At 43.9% G+C, this 18,087-nt stretch overlaps 2 protein-coding genes across 2 annotated transcripts; both read right to left on the reverse strand.

Moving 5' to 3' along the window:
• Window positions 1-2,573: 2,573 nt before the first annotated feature.
• LOC128711368 (ceramide phosphoethanolamine synthase-like) lies at window positions 2,574-9,929 on the reverse strand. Its single transcript, XM_053806239.1, has 6 exons — window positions 9,248-9,929; window positions 5,356-5,560; window positions 5,105-5,245; window positions 3,559-3,716; window positions 3,288-3,454; window positions 2,574-3,218 (listed from the first exon to the last, which is right to left on the reverse strand). The coding sequence occupies exons 1-6, from the start codon at window positions 9,927-9,929 to the stop codon at window positions 2,574-2,576; spliced, it is 1,998 nt and encodes a 665-aa protein (XP_053662214.1).
• Window positions 9,930-14,814: 4,885 nt separating this feature from the next.
• Window positions 14,815-16,565, reverse strand: LOC128711795 (coiled-coil domain-containing protein 6). The gene is made up of 4 exons (XM_053806682.1): window positions 16,450-16,565; window positions 16,273-16,363; window positions 15,539-15,972; window positions 14,815-15,466 (listed from the first exon to the last, which is right to left on the reverse strand). The coding sequence occupies exons 1-4, from the start codon at window positions 16,563-16,565 to the stop codon at window positions 14,815-14,817; spliced, it is 1,293 nt and encodes a 430-aa protein (XP_053662657.1).
• Between the last annotated feature and the right edge of the window lie 1,522 nt (window positions 16,566-18,087).

Raw genomic sequence — 18,087 nt, forward strand, 5'->3', positions numbered from 1 at the left:
GAAAATCACTATCAAACGCCCGGAAAAGAAGGTCACTTGCTGCTAATTCCGTAATTAGATTAATAATCTAGAAGCTTTCTTCACTTTCTGCTCAGCCGTGATGTACGTTTCGCCATCGGGCGCAAAATCACTTGTTGCAACCGTGCACTGGCGCTGGATGAAACCTAATATCGAACAGTAACATCTCCGGCTGCATTTAGCAACACAGCGCTACTGATTATTTCACTCCGCTTGGAAAATTAATGCAAAAAGTTTTGTAATACAAACGAAAGCGAACCAAACGAAACCAAAAACAAACCGAAAATCTTCTCTTTCTTCTGTTCTTGTTCTTGCATTTCTTGTTTGATTTGACAGTTCGCGTTCATGGTTGGTCTATACCCGATGGTTGATTGTGCGTGTTTATTTTCTTTTCAACATCTAAATTTTCCTCTTATTATTGAACTTTGCATGTTTATGAATGATTTGGCGTAATTTATTCGATTGATTTGATCATTTTGGGATGGAAAACGCTTGAAAAGCACTCTCTTCTCCATTTCAGACGATCAGTCAATCAAAGCCGAACATTATTTTTCGGAACCACCCTGTGTAGTGGCATGATTTCAAGCCGGTTGATTTTAAAACAGTAAACAAACCGAACAACCAACTTTTAAAGCTACAACCCCGTACTAGAATTTTGCGATCAATACAAAAATGCGAACTGTACCAATTTATGATGAACAGGCGGAAAGCTCAGGAACCGCTTCGCCAGTGGAAGGATTTGCGAATTCGGGGAGAGGATTTAAAATCATTAAACCAGCTGATGATTGGAATGAAGAAATTTGGGAGCCTCCCGAGAATGAACAGAATGGGTTCATTCATTCATGAAGAAGATTCAATAACTTTCTCTTGCGAAACTGAAACAGACTGGAACTTAGAGGAAGAAATTCAGGAACCTCAAGAAAATGCACACATGAGTAGCTTAGCGAAGCACACGTTTTTGATTCATCATCAACATCTCAGCCGTTGGAAAAACATCCAAAGTTGCGATGATGATGCGTAGAAGATATCTGCAACAATCTCAATCCAGGACAATTCACACTCCTTAGTGTTATCAGCTATAATACCAAAAAATATGTGAAATAAAAACGAGTTTTCGATCGATATTTCAATTCAATCAAATATCTGAAGCAGTTTATATTTCTCTTCATTTCGGTTCGTTGCAAAATCTACTTGCTAAACAAATTTCCATTCCCATCCACACAGATGTACCAGATACGAAGACGGAGTATTTATAAAATCTACACTATTCCTGATTCAAGTGCCATTAGAAGCTCCTATTGCTTTTGAGTAGTGTTGTATGTGCGTTTTGTATTGAGTCATTTGTTTGTTACAAATGAAAATCGTACTAGTAAAGGGAAGCAAATTGTAAAAGAGCGAAGGAAAGAACGAATGAACGTGATCTTCGTTACGTTGCAAAAGTATATTGTTGTGTTTTGTTTGTTTTGTTTTTGCTACAATTTTGGCCATCGCGCTGTATCCAAATATGGATATTTCGAGTACGTCGAACGTAATATTTTTCATTACTAAAGCCTAGAGGTGGCTACATGTATTGATCACACTACTATACTCAGTTGGTTGTGCAAAGGCTGAAGAAAGGTGAGACGGAAAAGGTTCTTATCATACACTACCCCTAAGGGTTCTAAGAAAAGCAGCAATTATACTGTTCTGACTTTACTATATACCTATACGCACTGTAAGACTGTTTTCGACTAGTATTACCGGTGTTATTTCCACGCTGTTAATGCCCCAGATTCGCGGCTGGACTTGTGGGGAAGTTCTTAAGTTATTTATATGTGTGTATGTGTGTGTCAAGGTATTCTCATGGTAGAGTTTCGTATTGTTCCATCATATTGTGGCGGTGCGCTTCACCTTACACACTATCGCATACTGTTATAATTTAACCTTTGACGGACGCAAGTTACAGTAACACTTTAATTCTAAAAAAAAACCTGCCAAACTTACATCGACTCGCCCCGTTGCGAAGAGGAATGACAATAAATAGAACGACGATAGGAAATGAAGATTAACTAACTATGAGGATAAAACCGCGAACGCGACACAAACACGATCAAACGAAACGTGCAAACAAAACGGCAATCGCTGAGAGCATTACTTTTAAAAACAATATCACAAAGTTTGTTTTCCGTACAACAACTACCCGAAGGTGATACGGTGGTTTGTTTTTGATCGTTGTACGAACATCCGGTTTCGACTCATTATCTGCCACCTAACCGCTGCCTGTTACCAGTTAACTTTTGCTAATCATCCCGCATCTAAATAAACCGTTCAATCGTATTCACTCGATGATAACAGAGAACAAAAGGTGTGTAACATTACGTACTAAGTAACCCCAAACGAACGTAGCTTTAGTGAAATTTAATAGTAGCGTTAAATTAAACAGTAAACTACGGAAGCCTTGCCCGAGTAGAATCGTTGCGCTTCAAAAGCCTTCATCAGTTTAGAAACGTGTTACAATTTTCCGTGGATACAATTTAAAGAGCAACACGCCCCAATCCTAACAGTTACAATACACACTAGAGCTCTTTCTTGGTGTTGTCCTTTGGTCCGCCGGGAGGAAGATGATTGTTGTTGTTGTTGTTGTTATTGTTGTTAAACTTTATGGTATCGTTCACGATCTTTGGAAGGGTCGCATTAACATTGCCATAGGACTTACGCTTAAGGCTGGCGACGTCATACTCCGCATTGATATTGTTACACTTGACGGGTTTTCTCTCCGGTGTGCGATTGTGAACAGTGGTTGCGTTGTGTTCGAGATTGTTCGAAATCAGTCCTTGTTGAGCATTCGGTGGCCGTGTGCTTTCGGTTTGCTCTGCGATCATCGCTTCCGCATTTGCGGGTGACACCAACTCTTCCTCGTTTGATGGTGGTGCTTGATTCGTCGGTGTCGCTGTTTGAGATTGACCTTGCTTTTGATGCAGGTGTTGCAGTAATACCTTCGTCTTGAGCACACCTGCCGGTCCATCAATGTTGGTGATCCAGAACCGGCGGGCGGTTAGCATACATACGTCCTTTACGTACAGCACGCAAGCAAACATCTTGTACAGTACGCCGTACACCGTGTCGTACTCGTTCGGGATGATACCGTCGACGGAGCTTTCGAAGTAGCTAAACATCGGAAACCATATGCGTGTTCGGTTGGAATCGTGTGACATAAGGGCCTGCAGTATAAGCAATTGAGAAGGTCAGCATTATATGGCTGGTACACAGCGCTACTATTCTCCACTCACCTGGTTGTTAGCTAGCGTGTGATAGTATAGAAATAGTCGCGACGTTATGTAGAACGCCACGAACACGTCAATCGAGTAATGCTCGTGGGCGGCCAGAATGAAGAATATTCCAAACATGTTCAACAGCCAGGTGAGCGTATGCAGGAAGTACAGGTTCCGGGGGGTATCTATTTTTGGTAGATGGAAAGAATGGAAAAATCGAACGAATTAGAGCGCACAATCAAACAGCGCGACGCGTGTAATGTAGAGGCCTATTGAAGCCAGTACGCACATTCCGTAATGAAGAAGTTAAGCAATGTCAGTGCAACGGTGTGTCCACTAAACATGTAGTCACCGCAAGTACGGACGCCCTGTATGGACATGCCGAGTCCACTCCAGATTGTGTAGGCACGACTGATTCGAAGGTAGATCATTTCCGTTATACGCACGCTGGGAAGAGAAAGAAAACATACCGATGCCGTTTAATGTGTATTGAAAATTTGAATTGAATTAAAAATTTAAAAATTTAAATTTAAGAAGTTTTCTTATGTTTCAAAATGAACCAAATTTGTGTACAAATATAATTTGATATGGTTTGTTTTGTTCAGTAACATGCCGTAAAACCTATGAAGATTACGCAGTTCAACCTGTTGGATGTTGCTTCCGTGCAGGAAATTTTGCCATGAAAGATGTTCCTTATTCTCGGGGGTCAATCAGTATCAGAATAAATGAAATATTGCAACAAAATTTAGTAATAGCAAGCAAACTGCCAAAGGATAGCAGCCGATCTAGATATGGTTTTGCATCTATTCCAAAATAGCTGGATTTACAAAAAAACTCTATGTTATGGTGTCACATGAACACAAAACCAAAACTTGATAGTACACAGACCATCTCCGGTTGTTTGGTCATGTCATGAGAATGACACCGGACGACCCAGCCCGTAAAGTCCTTTCAGGACGACCACATGGACAGAGGCGGCGTGGTAGGCCCATATTGAGATGAAGTGAGGGAGTTGATGCGCAAAATGACCCAAAAAGGCCAAGTTAATGGATTGACAGACGATGGCGCTCGAGGGATTAGAGGACTCCTGTATCAGGCCAAGACCGCGAAGCGGTTGTAGCGCCTGACAAGTAATTAAGTAAGCTTGATGCGATTTGAAGGAGCTTCATGCACCATGAAGTTCAGACCTGTTATTGTCCTCAACTGATACGCTTGAATTGGCTTACAGAGCTTAGAGGTCAAGAAATGAAACCTTTTCAAGTTTGAGCTACATAATGGAGTCTTTTCCAATCATTTCAGATGAATTCGATACTGTTTAAAGCATGCACTAATATAACCATTAAATCGATCCCTATCGAGCTTAGCAAATGTGTTTAACATTTGCTCTTTGAGGAAAGAGTCAGAAAATGGTTCCAACTTACAACATTTCGAAAAATGGTAAACAAAATAGAGCGTAAACAGTAAAAATAGTTAATTTATGTTCTAAACTACTAATACTTCGCTGTTGTTGACGACAGCACCGCATGATTGGGTCGACGGAACAAAATGCAAGCAAGTCAACTTTTAAAAGATAAACAATATCGAGCGGGATAAAAATGCTGCCTGCGATTGATCGGCATTAAGTTATAAGCAACATTGAAACAGTATAAAAAAGTGTATAAGTGTATAAGCTAGAATAAATCTTTAACAAAGCGACTTTCAAACCAGAACTCAACAAGAACCGACTGTTCTCGCCAAATCGGATGGTAAATCCTCCTGTTTTGGGCTTTTTTTTCCAACGAGTTTAGATTCGTTGTGGAAATTTTAGCTGTTGTTTCCTCATCCCAGCCACTTACTTGCTGTCGTCGAATTTGTGATCATGCGGTGTACATTCCAGATGCGTTCCCGGTACGCTCAGCGACGTAATTAGCATCGTAACGCAGCGCAGCAGAAACACGGTGCCGGCCAGGGCAAAGAAACGTCGCAGCAACACCATGCTGTGAAAGAACCAACATGTAAAAGTGAGTTTGGCATTGGTAGCAACAAAAACAAAAACATAAGAGCGTCACCTGTCGCTAGTAAAAAGGGGTCAAGGTTCTACACTTACCGATGCTTGTGCACCACCAGAACGCACATCCAGATGCAGAACAGTATCGTGCCGGTTACCTCACACATGTGAAACGCCCACGGTATGTGCGGCACGTTGTCGAGGAAGATGTCCGGCAGGGGTGGATACTTTTTCATGTCCGGCACACGCTCGTGTACCACCACCATTACGAATGCTGTGATCCAGGTAACTAGAAAGGCGTAACCTGCAAAGGGGAGAAAGAGCACCAGCAGCATTAACACACATAGCATTAGGTGGCGAATGGCCGCGGAGCCCTGACAAAAGTGGACCTCTACATCAGGGGGTGGATTCTCTCGTCCGTCATGTACGTCATCATATTTGGTGAAAGTGGGCAAAAGATTGCACAGTTTTATGAGCGGTTTTATTGTGCGGGAATTGCTTGGGCAATTGCGGGGCAGGGTGGTGTCCGTGTTGAATCACTGCCACACAAACACACCGTCGCATGGTTTATGGATGCAGATTTTTTTTTTCATTTTCTTATATTTCACGTTTCCAGCACACATGGGGGGAATTGTTTCAGCCCAAGCGTCGTGTTTTACACAACGAATATTTTTATACCGCCGTCCTACATCAGCATCATCATCCGAAGCTCGGCTTATGCAATCCAGCTTGTAGCAGGACGGAAAAAAAGCTTTCGTGGCGGTGATAAGTGATGCCGGCGAACGTCTCTCGAAAGTGGACGCGAAATTAAGAAGGAAATAATTATGTTAACAACATATTTTTTCCCTGAAATATGACCAGTCGTGTGTAGCGCTGAATTTAATTCGCTTTGCCAACAACCGTAGAATGTCCATCGTCCAGATACGTTAAACAACTTCTCTCACGAAGAAGCTTTTCCAGCTAAATTGTGTTACAAATGTGCGGTCTTTTAATGTTGTAATCTATTTGCTTATTGCGTGTCTTGCATCTTGTCTTGTTTCAGGTCTGTGTGTCAGGCACAGACAAAGCATCAAAAGCGCTTAATCTTATCATCCCTTCTACACCCAACAAAGAAACTCCCTAATCCGCGCTGTTGTTGAGATAAAAAACAAAAAAACAAACCCCGTTTTCCCGCCCAAAGACCATGACCATTCCACGTACGCGTGAATAATCGGAAACCCGACCAACTGCTGCTGCCGGCACACAAACAGGTGTCTTAGTCTTCCTCCTACGTCAAAGAGCAATGAAACGAACACCCTTCACAACAGCTTCTTATCGTCCGCCAGCTTTCTTCACGCTTCGTGCAAGGGAATTAGTCATACCAGAGTGGCCGGCAACAGTGTGGAGCAGCTTGTGCTGGGTCTCCCCTGCCCTGCCGAACAAAGCGTGTGTGTGTGTTGTTCCGATGCTATGTTATGCTCGTTGGACTTTGGAACACAATCTCCCTTTACCGAGCGGTTGGGAGATATGAGACGTGCAAGCGGAATGGTTTCCTTAGAATTCGAGTAGACTCTAGACTTGAGTGCGCATCTTTACACTGGCTGGCTGACGTATTGCAGTTGGATTTTCCTTGTGCACTGTAAGCTTCGCGCTATTTGTGAAGCGTCCGTGCATCGTGAATCGGTGCTGTAATGCGCCATCAGTGACACCGATTGGCAGGCGTTGAGCGAATGGTCATTTGTTTACAACCAACAATTGCATACCACGAACGGATTGGTCGCACAATCGTACGGCGTAGACGTGGACCTTCATATAGCCATCTCAAACAATCTGTGTTGCTGATAAACATTGATTAACTTTGGCGTTAATGGCGGTACCGCGCAAGCATTACGCGATGGACTGTCGTTTTCTATATGAAATTGTGGTAAGCGAGCGAGGGCACAAAAGCGTGAGGACCGAACACAAACCGATTAAATCCATCCTCCCCTTCCCCTGCGTTGGGTTGGGTTGTTGGGTGGTATCGGAAAGTAAATAAAACATTCCTTGCACACCACGACCCCAACCACCGTAGAACTCCGCGCACAAGCTGCACGGACGTCTTTGAACATTGAATTAAGGTCGGCACGATCGGCGTCATTTGGCAAAGTTGGTAAGACAATCGGGAGGTTTTTTTATATGTGATTATCGCCGATGGTACGGCCATGGTGCTCATCGCGGGGAACGTGCGCAAATTAATAACGAAGCAACAGGGACCACCGCTCAGTGCGGTGGGGGATGTGGTCGATCCGATCCAGATGTTTAGCAATACTGGTTTGTCCCAGGATGAGAAATTAAAAATGCATTTTTTTGAGAAAGATAATTAATTAACTATTCGCTTGAAGACGCATTTCTATCTGCGTCACTTGCCAGGTTGGGACGTTAAGTTGATTTGTTCCCTCGATCGATCTCTATATCTCTACCCCGTTCGTAGCGCAAGTAATCCGTCCGTAATTAGAACCGAACACATAATCAGTTTTTATTTGTGTCGTTACCGCTGGAAATTGCCGAATTGACGCAAGTGTGGCGGCCACTAATTGAAAAATTAATCAGGAAAGGGTTTAAACACCTCGCCCATTATTTGGGAGCCTTCGAAAATAAGCCTTTCCTTCGTGATAATGTCGACGGTAGAGCTTTAGCTGTGTAATTTATTTCATTTGACACTCGAAAGACAACTATGCTGGGTATGCGAAATTTACTGAACACGCGTTTACGTTTAAATGACGAAAATATGATTGGCAGTATACTCGCCAGCAGCAAAACAAACAGACAAGGTAATGACCCAAACGACCACAAACGCCGTGGTGGGGGTTTAATGAACGAAATTAATATGCACATTTAAGCAAAATCAAATAAAATATGCATTTTGTATCGAGTTTTGCGTTGTGTTGCGCAAATAAGTACATACCACAAATACAATTCAGCAAACCAAAGCGTGTTACCATCGTTACCACCGCGATTATCGCTCGCCCCAACAGCTGTGGGTAGCTGAGGGAGAGCATCGATTATATTTCGATCAAATAACCCAACACACCGCATCAAGTAGGCTCATGGTTTTTGGGAGGGTGCGTTCACACTTACCCTGCGAACGGTTAGAGATTATTGGATTGCAAAACATTCTTCCAGCGTGGGTATCTGTGTATTCGACAGGTAGAGAGCCCAGGCCGGTAGATAAGCCGAAACAGGCTGTTGGATAAGATAAGAAGTAACCTAAAAATCATCGCCACTGACACATCACCCAAGCAGTAGACCAACGCGTTCGGTAGCTATCTATTCTTATCATTTCATCGAAATTGTATTTCCTACAACTTTCGAGTACTCTTTGTTCAAAGGTACGATACAGGAAAAAACATGCTACCGTTTCCGGAACATCCGGCTGACATAGTTTTGAAACCTTGAAAGCCTCAAATTACGGCAATGCTCCCTATGCGGTATAGAGCCCTAACCGAAGAACCAGAAATAGGAGCACCACTTGATGTTGGCTACGGTTGCATTTCCTGACACTTTGATGCATTTTTAGCCTAGAGCGCCCGGCTGGGGATTGCACGGGAGGAATAAATAGAAGCATTTGAACGAGAGTGACACTCAATTTGCTACCCCGGGAGGAAATTGAATTAGGGACCTTCAATCGTTCTGGCTAATAGTGTACAATCAGATATGAGGTTCATGGAGGGGATTGTCATACGTGAGCCATCGAAATGTGCAAGTTCTTCGATCGAATCATATTCCTTCCCCATTAAAACTCTTCACAGAAAGAATGTGAGTGGCAAGGTGGGGAAGTATTGCACCACCAATTAAGTTTCATTCTCGCATGTTCTTTCGTTAGCGAAAGGGAATTGCACGCATTGTGGCCCTGTCTAAAGGGATCCAGTCCGCCAGTCTTGTGTGTATGGGTGATTTTATGTTTCATGGCGTTCAATTGGATTTAATGCAGTTATCGACCGACCGGAACCGTGCTCTCCCTCTCTCTACTTACCTAAACTTATCATCGTTTTGAAAAATTCCGGCTGAATGCACGTGGCACAACCGTCGATGGACATTGGTGGTGAGATGCGTTCCAGGTCGCTGTAGCTATATCCGACCGAACCGTAGCTAGTGCCCATGCTGGACAGCAGCGAGGTATGGTGCGGATGGTGGTGCAGGTTGGACGTGGAGGGGTGATGGGGCGTCCCGATGCCGCCATGAGAACCGGCCCCACCCGGATGATGGTGAGGCGGATGATGGTTGTGCGGGTGCATGGGATGGTGGCCGTGAGGAGTTGACATATCGCTTCCATTCATACTGTAGTCCGGCGTCCAAAGGCCTGCCATTCCGAGCGGCCCGGTCGTGGCCAAATGCTGACGCTGCAAAAGCCTGGTGGCAAACCAGAACCGTTTGATATCACCGAACCGGAGCTGCGTGGCACAGTGTTGCGGTAGATCGTGCACATCCTGTTCGGTAATCGCCAGCAGACATCGGCCATCGACATCTTCGCGTGCAATCCACTCGATGATGCGTCGCGACAGGCCTTCCTTCCGTGCCCATTCGCTTACGTTTTCACTGGTCCAGCTGAGCACGCTGTGGGAGTTATGTTGCTCGGGCATGGTGCTGCTGTCGACGGTCGCATTCAGATTCTTCAACAGTTGCCCAATTTCGTATGCATACTTTGGTGATGACATCGAACCACATCGATGCCCCCACAGTCAGATACACGCGCACACGTCTTCACCGGGAAAAGTAGGTTAATTTCACTTCTTTCTTTCTTGTGCACACGTCTGCATATGTCACGTAACGTTCACACACTTCCGTTGCAGTTGCCGTGCGTGGTGGGAAAGGTACGATTTAGGAGGAGTGGGATATACTAAATGGTAATGCTGCTAGTACTAGCGGCACCCCATTGTTGACAGTCGGCAATGATCAAAACACATCCGCATTATCACGCGCAGCATCCAACAAAAACGCAATATGCCCACGGTTTTGGAACTTTCGTTCGAAGCACGTTATATCTGCAACAAAATCTTTTATCTTCGCCAAACAATAGACACCCGTTTTCGCGTTCTTTCTCACTCTTTCGCTCTTGAACTGGGACCCTTTACAAAGGTTGCAGATTATTGACGATTATTTGAAACTGCACAACAAATATCACGCGCACTCGCGAAACCATGAACATGGCTTTTGCGATTGAATGGATTGTAGTGCTTTTCGCAAATTGGTAATGAACCGTGTATGGAAACCGTACCGGGAATCGTAACGAACGACTCGCGACACCACTGCCGCAACCCTAGCTGAACTGAATTAAAGTTTCCAATTTTGCTGTGATTCTACGACTGTTTCGACTGGGACTGCAATCGCAGCTCGTGGATGAGATGGTGTGTGTTTTGTTTGTTGTTTTTCTCTTCTACTTCTGCTCATTGTCAATTGGTCTATAGTGTGCATTCCAACGCTTGAAACCGTTTTCATGGTTTGTCAAATTGATTGAAACGGTTCGGATTTGAAACAGCTGATTGAAATGTTTCAACGTGAGTGAAACTGACGGTTGAGCTAAATTGTTAGTGTTTTAAGTACAAAGAATCTTTTCTTAGTTTTATAGCACTTCCAGAGTGGTTAGGACTCTCACGATGTGGTTAATCATGGTTAAGTGGTTCTTGATGGTGGTGATAAAAAGTTCTGATGGTAATAAAATTAGAAATATCTCTGTACACGAAGTGAGAAAAATCGATTCAGTTGCCTTTCGTAGTTGTTCCTTGGCTCCTCAGGTTACATCGCCATCTTTTAACGACGACGATCACGAGGTATTTGAGGAGTTCTTGGTATGATCGTAACTTAGAACAAGATCGTGCGATACTTAATGAAATCAGAAGGCGCATTGTGACGAGAAATCGTGCATACTGTGGGCTCCACTACTTTCTACGATATAGAAGACTCCACCAAGATACGAATATATATCGTATCCTGATACATTCGGTATTCCTCTGTGGCGATGAGTCATGAACGATTTGGGCTTTTGATATTTTGTCACGACGAGCAGGCCGTGTGAAGACGGAGTATGAACCACTAGCAAGCGATTTGTTTGGTGATTTGCAATGTGACGAGGATGCCTGATTGACCAGAAACATCAGACACATCTAGCTCGTTGTCAGGATCAAGTGGAACTAAACCGTAGCTGTAGGTGGTTTAATGCAAACGTGGAGCTATCCTAGAGAAGAACTGTCCTAACCCAAATTTCCTAGAAACAAATTGGTGACTTGATCAAACTGTGTGCGGGCCAAGAAGATGTAGATTTCAAACAATAATAATCTTGCTTTATGTACCATTATTTATTTTTCATTCGTTTTGCATTTTGGAAAATAATATGTCAATACATGTCGTAATATAATAATGATAATGTAATAATAAAGATAAGAATGGTTACACAGTAAGCTGTTACCTTAATATATTGTAGAAATTCCTCCCTTGCGCCTGATCCCTGTTCTATGCTTGCTTGTAAAGAAGATGCGTGTGTTGCGAAATCAAACCTCTGTACCCTTTCCCAACCGTGTACTACTACTGCTACCGGTCCGCAATATCCTTTCCTTTCCTTCAAGGCTACCCTCTTCCAGAACGAACCTTGTAAAACCATTGTAGCGTCGCTTGTGGTGTATGCCTTAATTCTGCCGTCCGTGCAACTGCTACCACTCCCTTAGTGCAAATAAGTTTTAACTTTAATTTTAATAATTTTCCATACAAGAATCACATTTATGGCCAAAACAATGCCGAACACAGTGTACGTTCCTTCGCACGCTCTACCTCTGTCTGGGATGTATATACTCGTTTACATGAAGGTGACTTCTAAAGTGATTACACACCTGGGAACTGAATGCCACAGGTGGTCGCGCGGCTAGCTGTTGATTATCCTTACACGGTTTCCTTTGAAACCAGTGTATCTTTCTCTGGTTTGCGATGATGTTCAGGCTTAAGCAAAACAAACAACATTACAGTTAATAAGGCAATCGAAATGGGAAACAACAACGGATCAGTCAAAACTAACGCAGGGATTCTCGGTTCTGGTAAGCAAGATAAAAGTTAAACATTTAAAGTTCAAAATTCAATACATCATTCGCAAAAGAAATAAGAGTAATAATAGCAGAAAAGCACACAACCACTAGGGTGAGTTTCCTTTCGAGTCGCGAGCTGCGCTATCCTTTCACGAACGCACGTGCGAACGCAAATTAAAAAAAAAATCCGTTCAGAAATGTGTTAGCTAAACATGTCTCGTTCATAGATATTTGTAAATAGTGTTGTATGTTATTCTAGTATTTCCGTAATAGAATTTAGCATTCGCAACTTCTCACTTTACCCTTTACTTTGCGTCTCGTTTCAATTCATTTTGTTCTTGCCCATTTGCAAAAGTTCACCCTCAAACAGTAAGTTAGTTTCCCTCTATGCTAGAGTTCTGCATTTTTCCTAACACACACAAGACACATTATCAATCGGATTCGTCTTTTCCTTTCGTGCTCTGCAATCTCTTCTCTTGCAGTTTCGGTTATCTATACTACACAACACTAACGTAACACAGCTGCAACAACAATTTGATGGGAGGGTAGAAAGGAGGTGTTGTAGGATGTGGGGGATGGATTTTTGCATTGTAGTCTCGAACATTTGCTATCAGACGATGCGCATTGCTCTGTGCATAATACGTGCTATTGATGGTACTGTAACTGGCCTATTTTTGTCGCAATTTCTTGACCGACATACCGGTTTGTACAGTAAAACTTTCGATTCGTTCGACTGACTGTGTGTGAGCTTATTTCATTTTTTTCCCATTGTGTTCTACATATTGTTCCGATTATGATTCAATGATTGTGCAGTGTCAACATCTATGTAATGGCGTGTATGTTTTGTTGGATTTCATCTTGCTTTTTAGCATACGAACTTGCACCTATTATATTCGTTGATTTACGCTTTTGTTTTGTTATTTCAATGTGTGTCCCTCCGTACTGCCATCATCGTGTAGTAAGATAGAGAGTCAGCGAATAGGGGTGGATGTAGAGAGAGAGAGAGAGAGAGGGATAACTTATTTGTCAAATGGGTTCTATTTTATAGTGTTGATTGAACGACATGAATGTAACCATTCGTGGTAGATATTGTTGTCGTAAATTCTTATACTTCTCTAATTATTTTTTAGCAGATTTTTGCTGTTTGAAGTGGATACAAACTCCACCTGTACCACGTTCTAAAGTGAGCAAAATGTTTTTGCTTGCCACCACAGTTGGTAAGTTGAATTCAGGTTTTAAGTGTCGAAAAGGTTTGCAATGAAAATGAAAGCGCAAAACAAAATTCCCGATACTAACAACAACAAAACCCCTTCCAAACCTAATTTCATCTTCCAGCAATCATGTCACTCTATCTGTTATACTATAAGTACTTTTGCATTACGGTTTACGGTGTCCTAGCTATTATCCTGATAGCACTAGCAGCAGCAGTTCCCGCGAAACGTTTAACACATTTGTTTGCCGACCACTGAAATTCGTTAATGTTGTAGAGCTGTCCCATTTTAAATTTACCAGCCCAGCTTAGAATGTCCCCGACGAGCAAAACACTTGACACTTACACACGGGTGAAGTTTAGAAATTGTTTCGCTAACCCATGCTCACTTCACGTTTATGACAACTAGTAACAGAACGAATTTTCTTAAAACAATGCCACACTACTATCACGTCGAAATTTACCAGGCCACGGACTGGTTAGCAGAACCAGTCGGGCATTACTTTCGTCCCTGCAAAGTGAAGTTTTCTTTTCCATCCCGCAGTCGCAATAACCTGCCGTGATTCTAACATTCAATTGCTTGCCGCCAAATTCCTTCCCCTTCTCAGTAAGATATTAGCTAATCTGTAGCAATTATTTTGCATTCTGGCTCACATATATCCAACCATGTCGGTAGCAAACTCCGTACACAACCACGTGCTAACGCTTCGACAGCGGCCGAGGAACATTTTCATGTAGAATGAATCATTTTTCACGTAGTGCTTGCTAATAATAATAGTATCCGAAATATAACTTTTTCCTTCCCACCCTCTATGTTCCAATCCTCCCAGTAACGGTACTGCCGCTTAAAATCTTTATCCTCTCCGGACACGAATCCGGTATACGTCTTCCAATGCTAAACGACGGGAATATGGATAAGAAAACAGTTATGCATTGACACTGCATAATGACGTCCAGAACGCTGGGAGGTGGATCGCTTTTAACGCTAAATGATCTTTATCCGCTTTGGAACATTTGTATGCATGTAGGCAGCTTATGTTGTTTTTTTTTTGTTTTTAATCAATATACCGAAAGATATCGATGGTTTTAACCATTCAGAAACATTTTAAGGAAAGCAGATGATACGCTGTACGTTTTGTTTGCTTGTGTTAATCGTACGATTTGGCGATCGCACTGCGCGATCATCGTATGTGATGAAAAAAGCCTAGCTTATTTCAGTGCTTATCAGACACTTCCACGGAAATTACCCGCTCCCCGAAGGAAGAGTGAAGAAAAACGGTTACGGTTTACTAACGATTTTTATCGAGCCTAAACCGGGCCTTAATCTTTGCACATGGAGGTATCCATTGGACTGGCCGGTTGCACGAAGGACGAATTGCCGGTGAAAGAGATATTACTACTAGTGTTGTTCGAGTTCGACGAACCGATGCTACTGTTGAGCGAACCGGCACCAACGCCACCGGTACTGGCGCCGCTGCCACCACCAAGCAGCGGAAACAGACTTCCACCCCCACCGCCGGCGGAGGTTGAGTGCGAGGAAAGCACGTTCGGTGCGGATGTGTTCAGTCCTATTGGTATAGCTGGTTTAATAAACCGCTCGCTAGCCCGTCGACTCACCAGCTGACCGCACGCAATGCAACGCGTCAGTCCCCCGGGGCTGATGGGCCGTTGGCTGGCCAAAGCCGACACGTTCTCGTTGAACAGCCGTTCGTCTTCAAACTCTAGGGACGATTCCGACTCGGACAGATGCCGCGAAAGTGCCTCGCGCCGTTCGACCTCCTGTTGCAGTTTGCGCTGCAAACGCTTGTTTTCCTCGCGTATGCACTTTTCGTCGTGCGCGAACTGTTGCGTCTTTTCCTTGCTTTCTTTCTCGGCCGCTGCCAGATTGCTACGCAGCTGGTCTACTTCCGAGCGCAAATTCGTGATGTGCGCCGTCAACTGTGTGGCAGTGTCGTTGCCATTTTCCATTTCTCTGAAAGAGCAAAATGTAGAATAAATTGATGGACATGAAGGCAAATAGTCTAAGCAAACCCGGAAAACATACTTTGGACTGGTTGGATCAGACACCGGCTGATCTAGTTTGATCTGGAGCGAACGTTTCTCCGCTTCCAGCTTATCCATACGCTTCCAGAGCTTGTTGACGAGCGCTTCCTGCTCCTGCTCGAGCGTATTTTCCAGCTCGACCATTTCACGTCTCAGCTGCTCGAGATGGTTCTGCTTCGCAGACGTTTCCGCCTCCAGCTTCTCTATCTTGCGCATCAGCTTGTTAACTAGACACTCCTGCTCCTGTTCGAGCGTTTGCTCAAGTTTACACTTTTCCTGCCGCAGCTGGTCCAGCTTACGTGACAAATCGTTCGTGAGACATTCCTCCTCGCGCTCATAATGGTGGGCAAGCGTTTCCTTTTCCTTTTTCAGCGCTTGTATTTTCTTAAGCAGCGTGTTCGAGATGTACTCCTCTTCCTGCTCAGCCTTCGCTTGCTACAAGTAAAAGAACGACAGGAGACAAAGCATGAGTTAAGTGGGGTGGGATGATGGGAGAAGGTGGATGATAAGCGAAGCGCAAACAGTAAACAACCATGCGGAGATTCTATCCCATCGGATCGGAAATCAATGCACTGCATTACAGCACACGCCGGAGGGTACGGCCTCCGGGGTTGACATAAGCAGTGCTCAAGATAGATGTATTGCATCTGCAGCGGAATCTACTTTCTTATTCCTCCCCGCCACCGTAGCGGTATGCGGATGTAAGACGTAATGATTATAGCTTTGTTTACTTACGATGATAACTGACGCTTGACGTAGGGACCGGTTCTCCTCTTGGATTACTTTAACACGAATTTTATACGTTTCTAGTTCTACCTTAAGCACCCTGCAATAAGTGAGAAAACAAATGGGGGATTGTGAATCTGTAGCCAAAACAACGAAACAATCGGTTGACAAAATCGGTATGCTTACTTGTTTTGTTGCGTGAGACTTTCGATTCGTTTTTGCAGCTGTTCCCGCGAAACCGGGCTCGGCGGGAGCATTGCACCCCCGTCGAGTGAGCTCTCCGACTCACACGGACTGTCCATTTTGTTGGGCTGAAAAGAAGCATCAATCGGAGTTGTTATTATTCGCGCTAAGCTCAAGTGCAGTGTGCATTATTGCACTGGGGGAAGCATGTCCAGTGCGTCGATAAGGATCCTTGTCGGTCACGATCGGTTTTGCTACACCGGCTGTGCGACCACTAAACCAGATAAGCATTCAAACCGGAACAATTAAGATGTGGGCCGATCGTGCCGTTCACACTTTTATCGTTTAAGTACGGCAATGGCACGTTCTCGTGACTATCAGATAATCCATGTTTTCCATTGCATGTTGACAGTGCATCAGATGATGATGATGCATTCAAGAGGTCCAGTTTCTTAGTCATTCCTTTTTTGGGACTCGGGGTGCTAGTGCTATGATGGCAACAGGCTCACCCATTATGGGTATAGTTTTCATGCACAGCAATAGCCACATTAGAAAGTCGTATAGGCTTGACTAACGAGCCGAACTCTTCCTTCCGGCTCATTGAGCACTATCTACGACGAAGGCAAGGCAACAAATGACCACGGGTAATATTGGAGAGATCAAAAGGCTCTCAGCTACCTGGCTGCAGTACACGAGGATATAAATGCAATCCGATTCGAATCACTACCCTTCTACCTTTGGCCGTGCAATTTTTCTTAATGCACACATACACACACACACGCGCGCAAACATACGCCACACCACCTCGTTTCACGTTCCTTCCCAGTCGAATCACCTTTCACTGTGTTCCGGGCTGTGATTAGCGAAATTCAACAGGAGCAAACTACTGCCAACTGTTCCACCGTATCGAGGATCTGCATGTGTTCACGCTGGTCATTACAAACAACCTCTGTCAACTCGAAGTTACTGCCAGTTTTTTTCTGTGCAGAAAGCAAAGCCAGATTATATTAGCGTGTTGTGAGCTTTAGGTACGGGTCCACGATCACCACCGCGAAATCTTGTACATCGCGGTAAGACATTTCCTATCGGGAAGTGCCTCAAGTCCGAGATGCACCAGCGCAACTTTCAGAGAAGTACCCATTCTGACCATCAGGGAAGCGGATATGTGCAGGGATATTGTACAGCGGATTACCGTTCGATAAAATCGTGGTACAACTTACATCCAATTTGGCTGAGGAACTGTAACCGTGCGATCTATCGAAAATAACCTTGGAATTTCGCGTATTGCAACACTCTTTTGGCCTGGCCGAAACGTAGCTTGGATGAAATTTTATAACACGAATAGCTTTTCTATGTTTGCCGATATTTTTCCTTCTTCGTTCCCGTCTTTGACAGCAGCGAATATTTATTCCACGATGGACGTAGAGCAGGTCAGCTCACCGGCACATTCGGCTGTTCCTGACATATCGATTCGCAGATTTGAATCTTGCGTTCAACAAAAAGCCACCTTTTATAACCTGCCGGAGTGTGTTTGAAGCTACCGAAATTATTGATACTGTGCAGATTGGATAGAGAGCCGGTACTTTCATCGAATTTACGGAAATTTCCTCTAAATGCTTTTCGCTTGCATTGCCACTAGCC

The sequence above is a fragment of the Anopheles marshallii genome, chromosome 3, assembly GCF_943734725.1.
Source record: "Anopheles marshallii chromosome 3, idAnoMarsDA_429_01, whole genome shotgun sequence".
Classification (NCBI taxonomy): domain Eukaryota; kingdom Metazoa; phylum Arthropoda; class Insecta; order Diptera; family Culicidae; genus Anopheles; species Anopheles marshallii.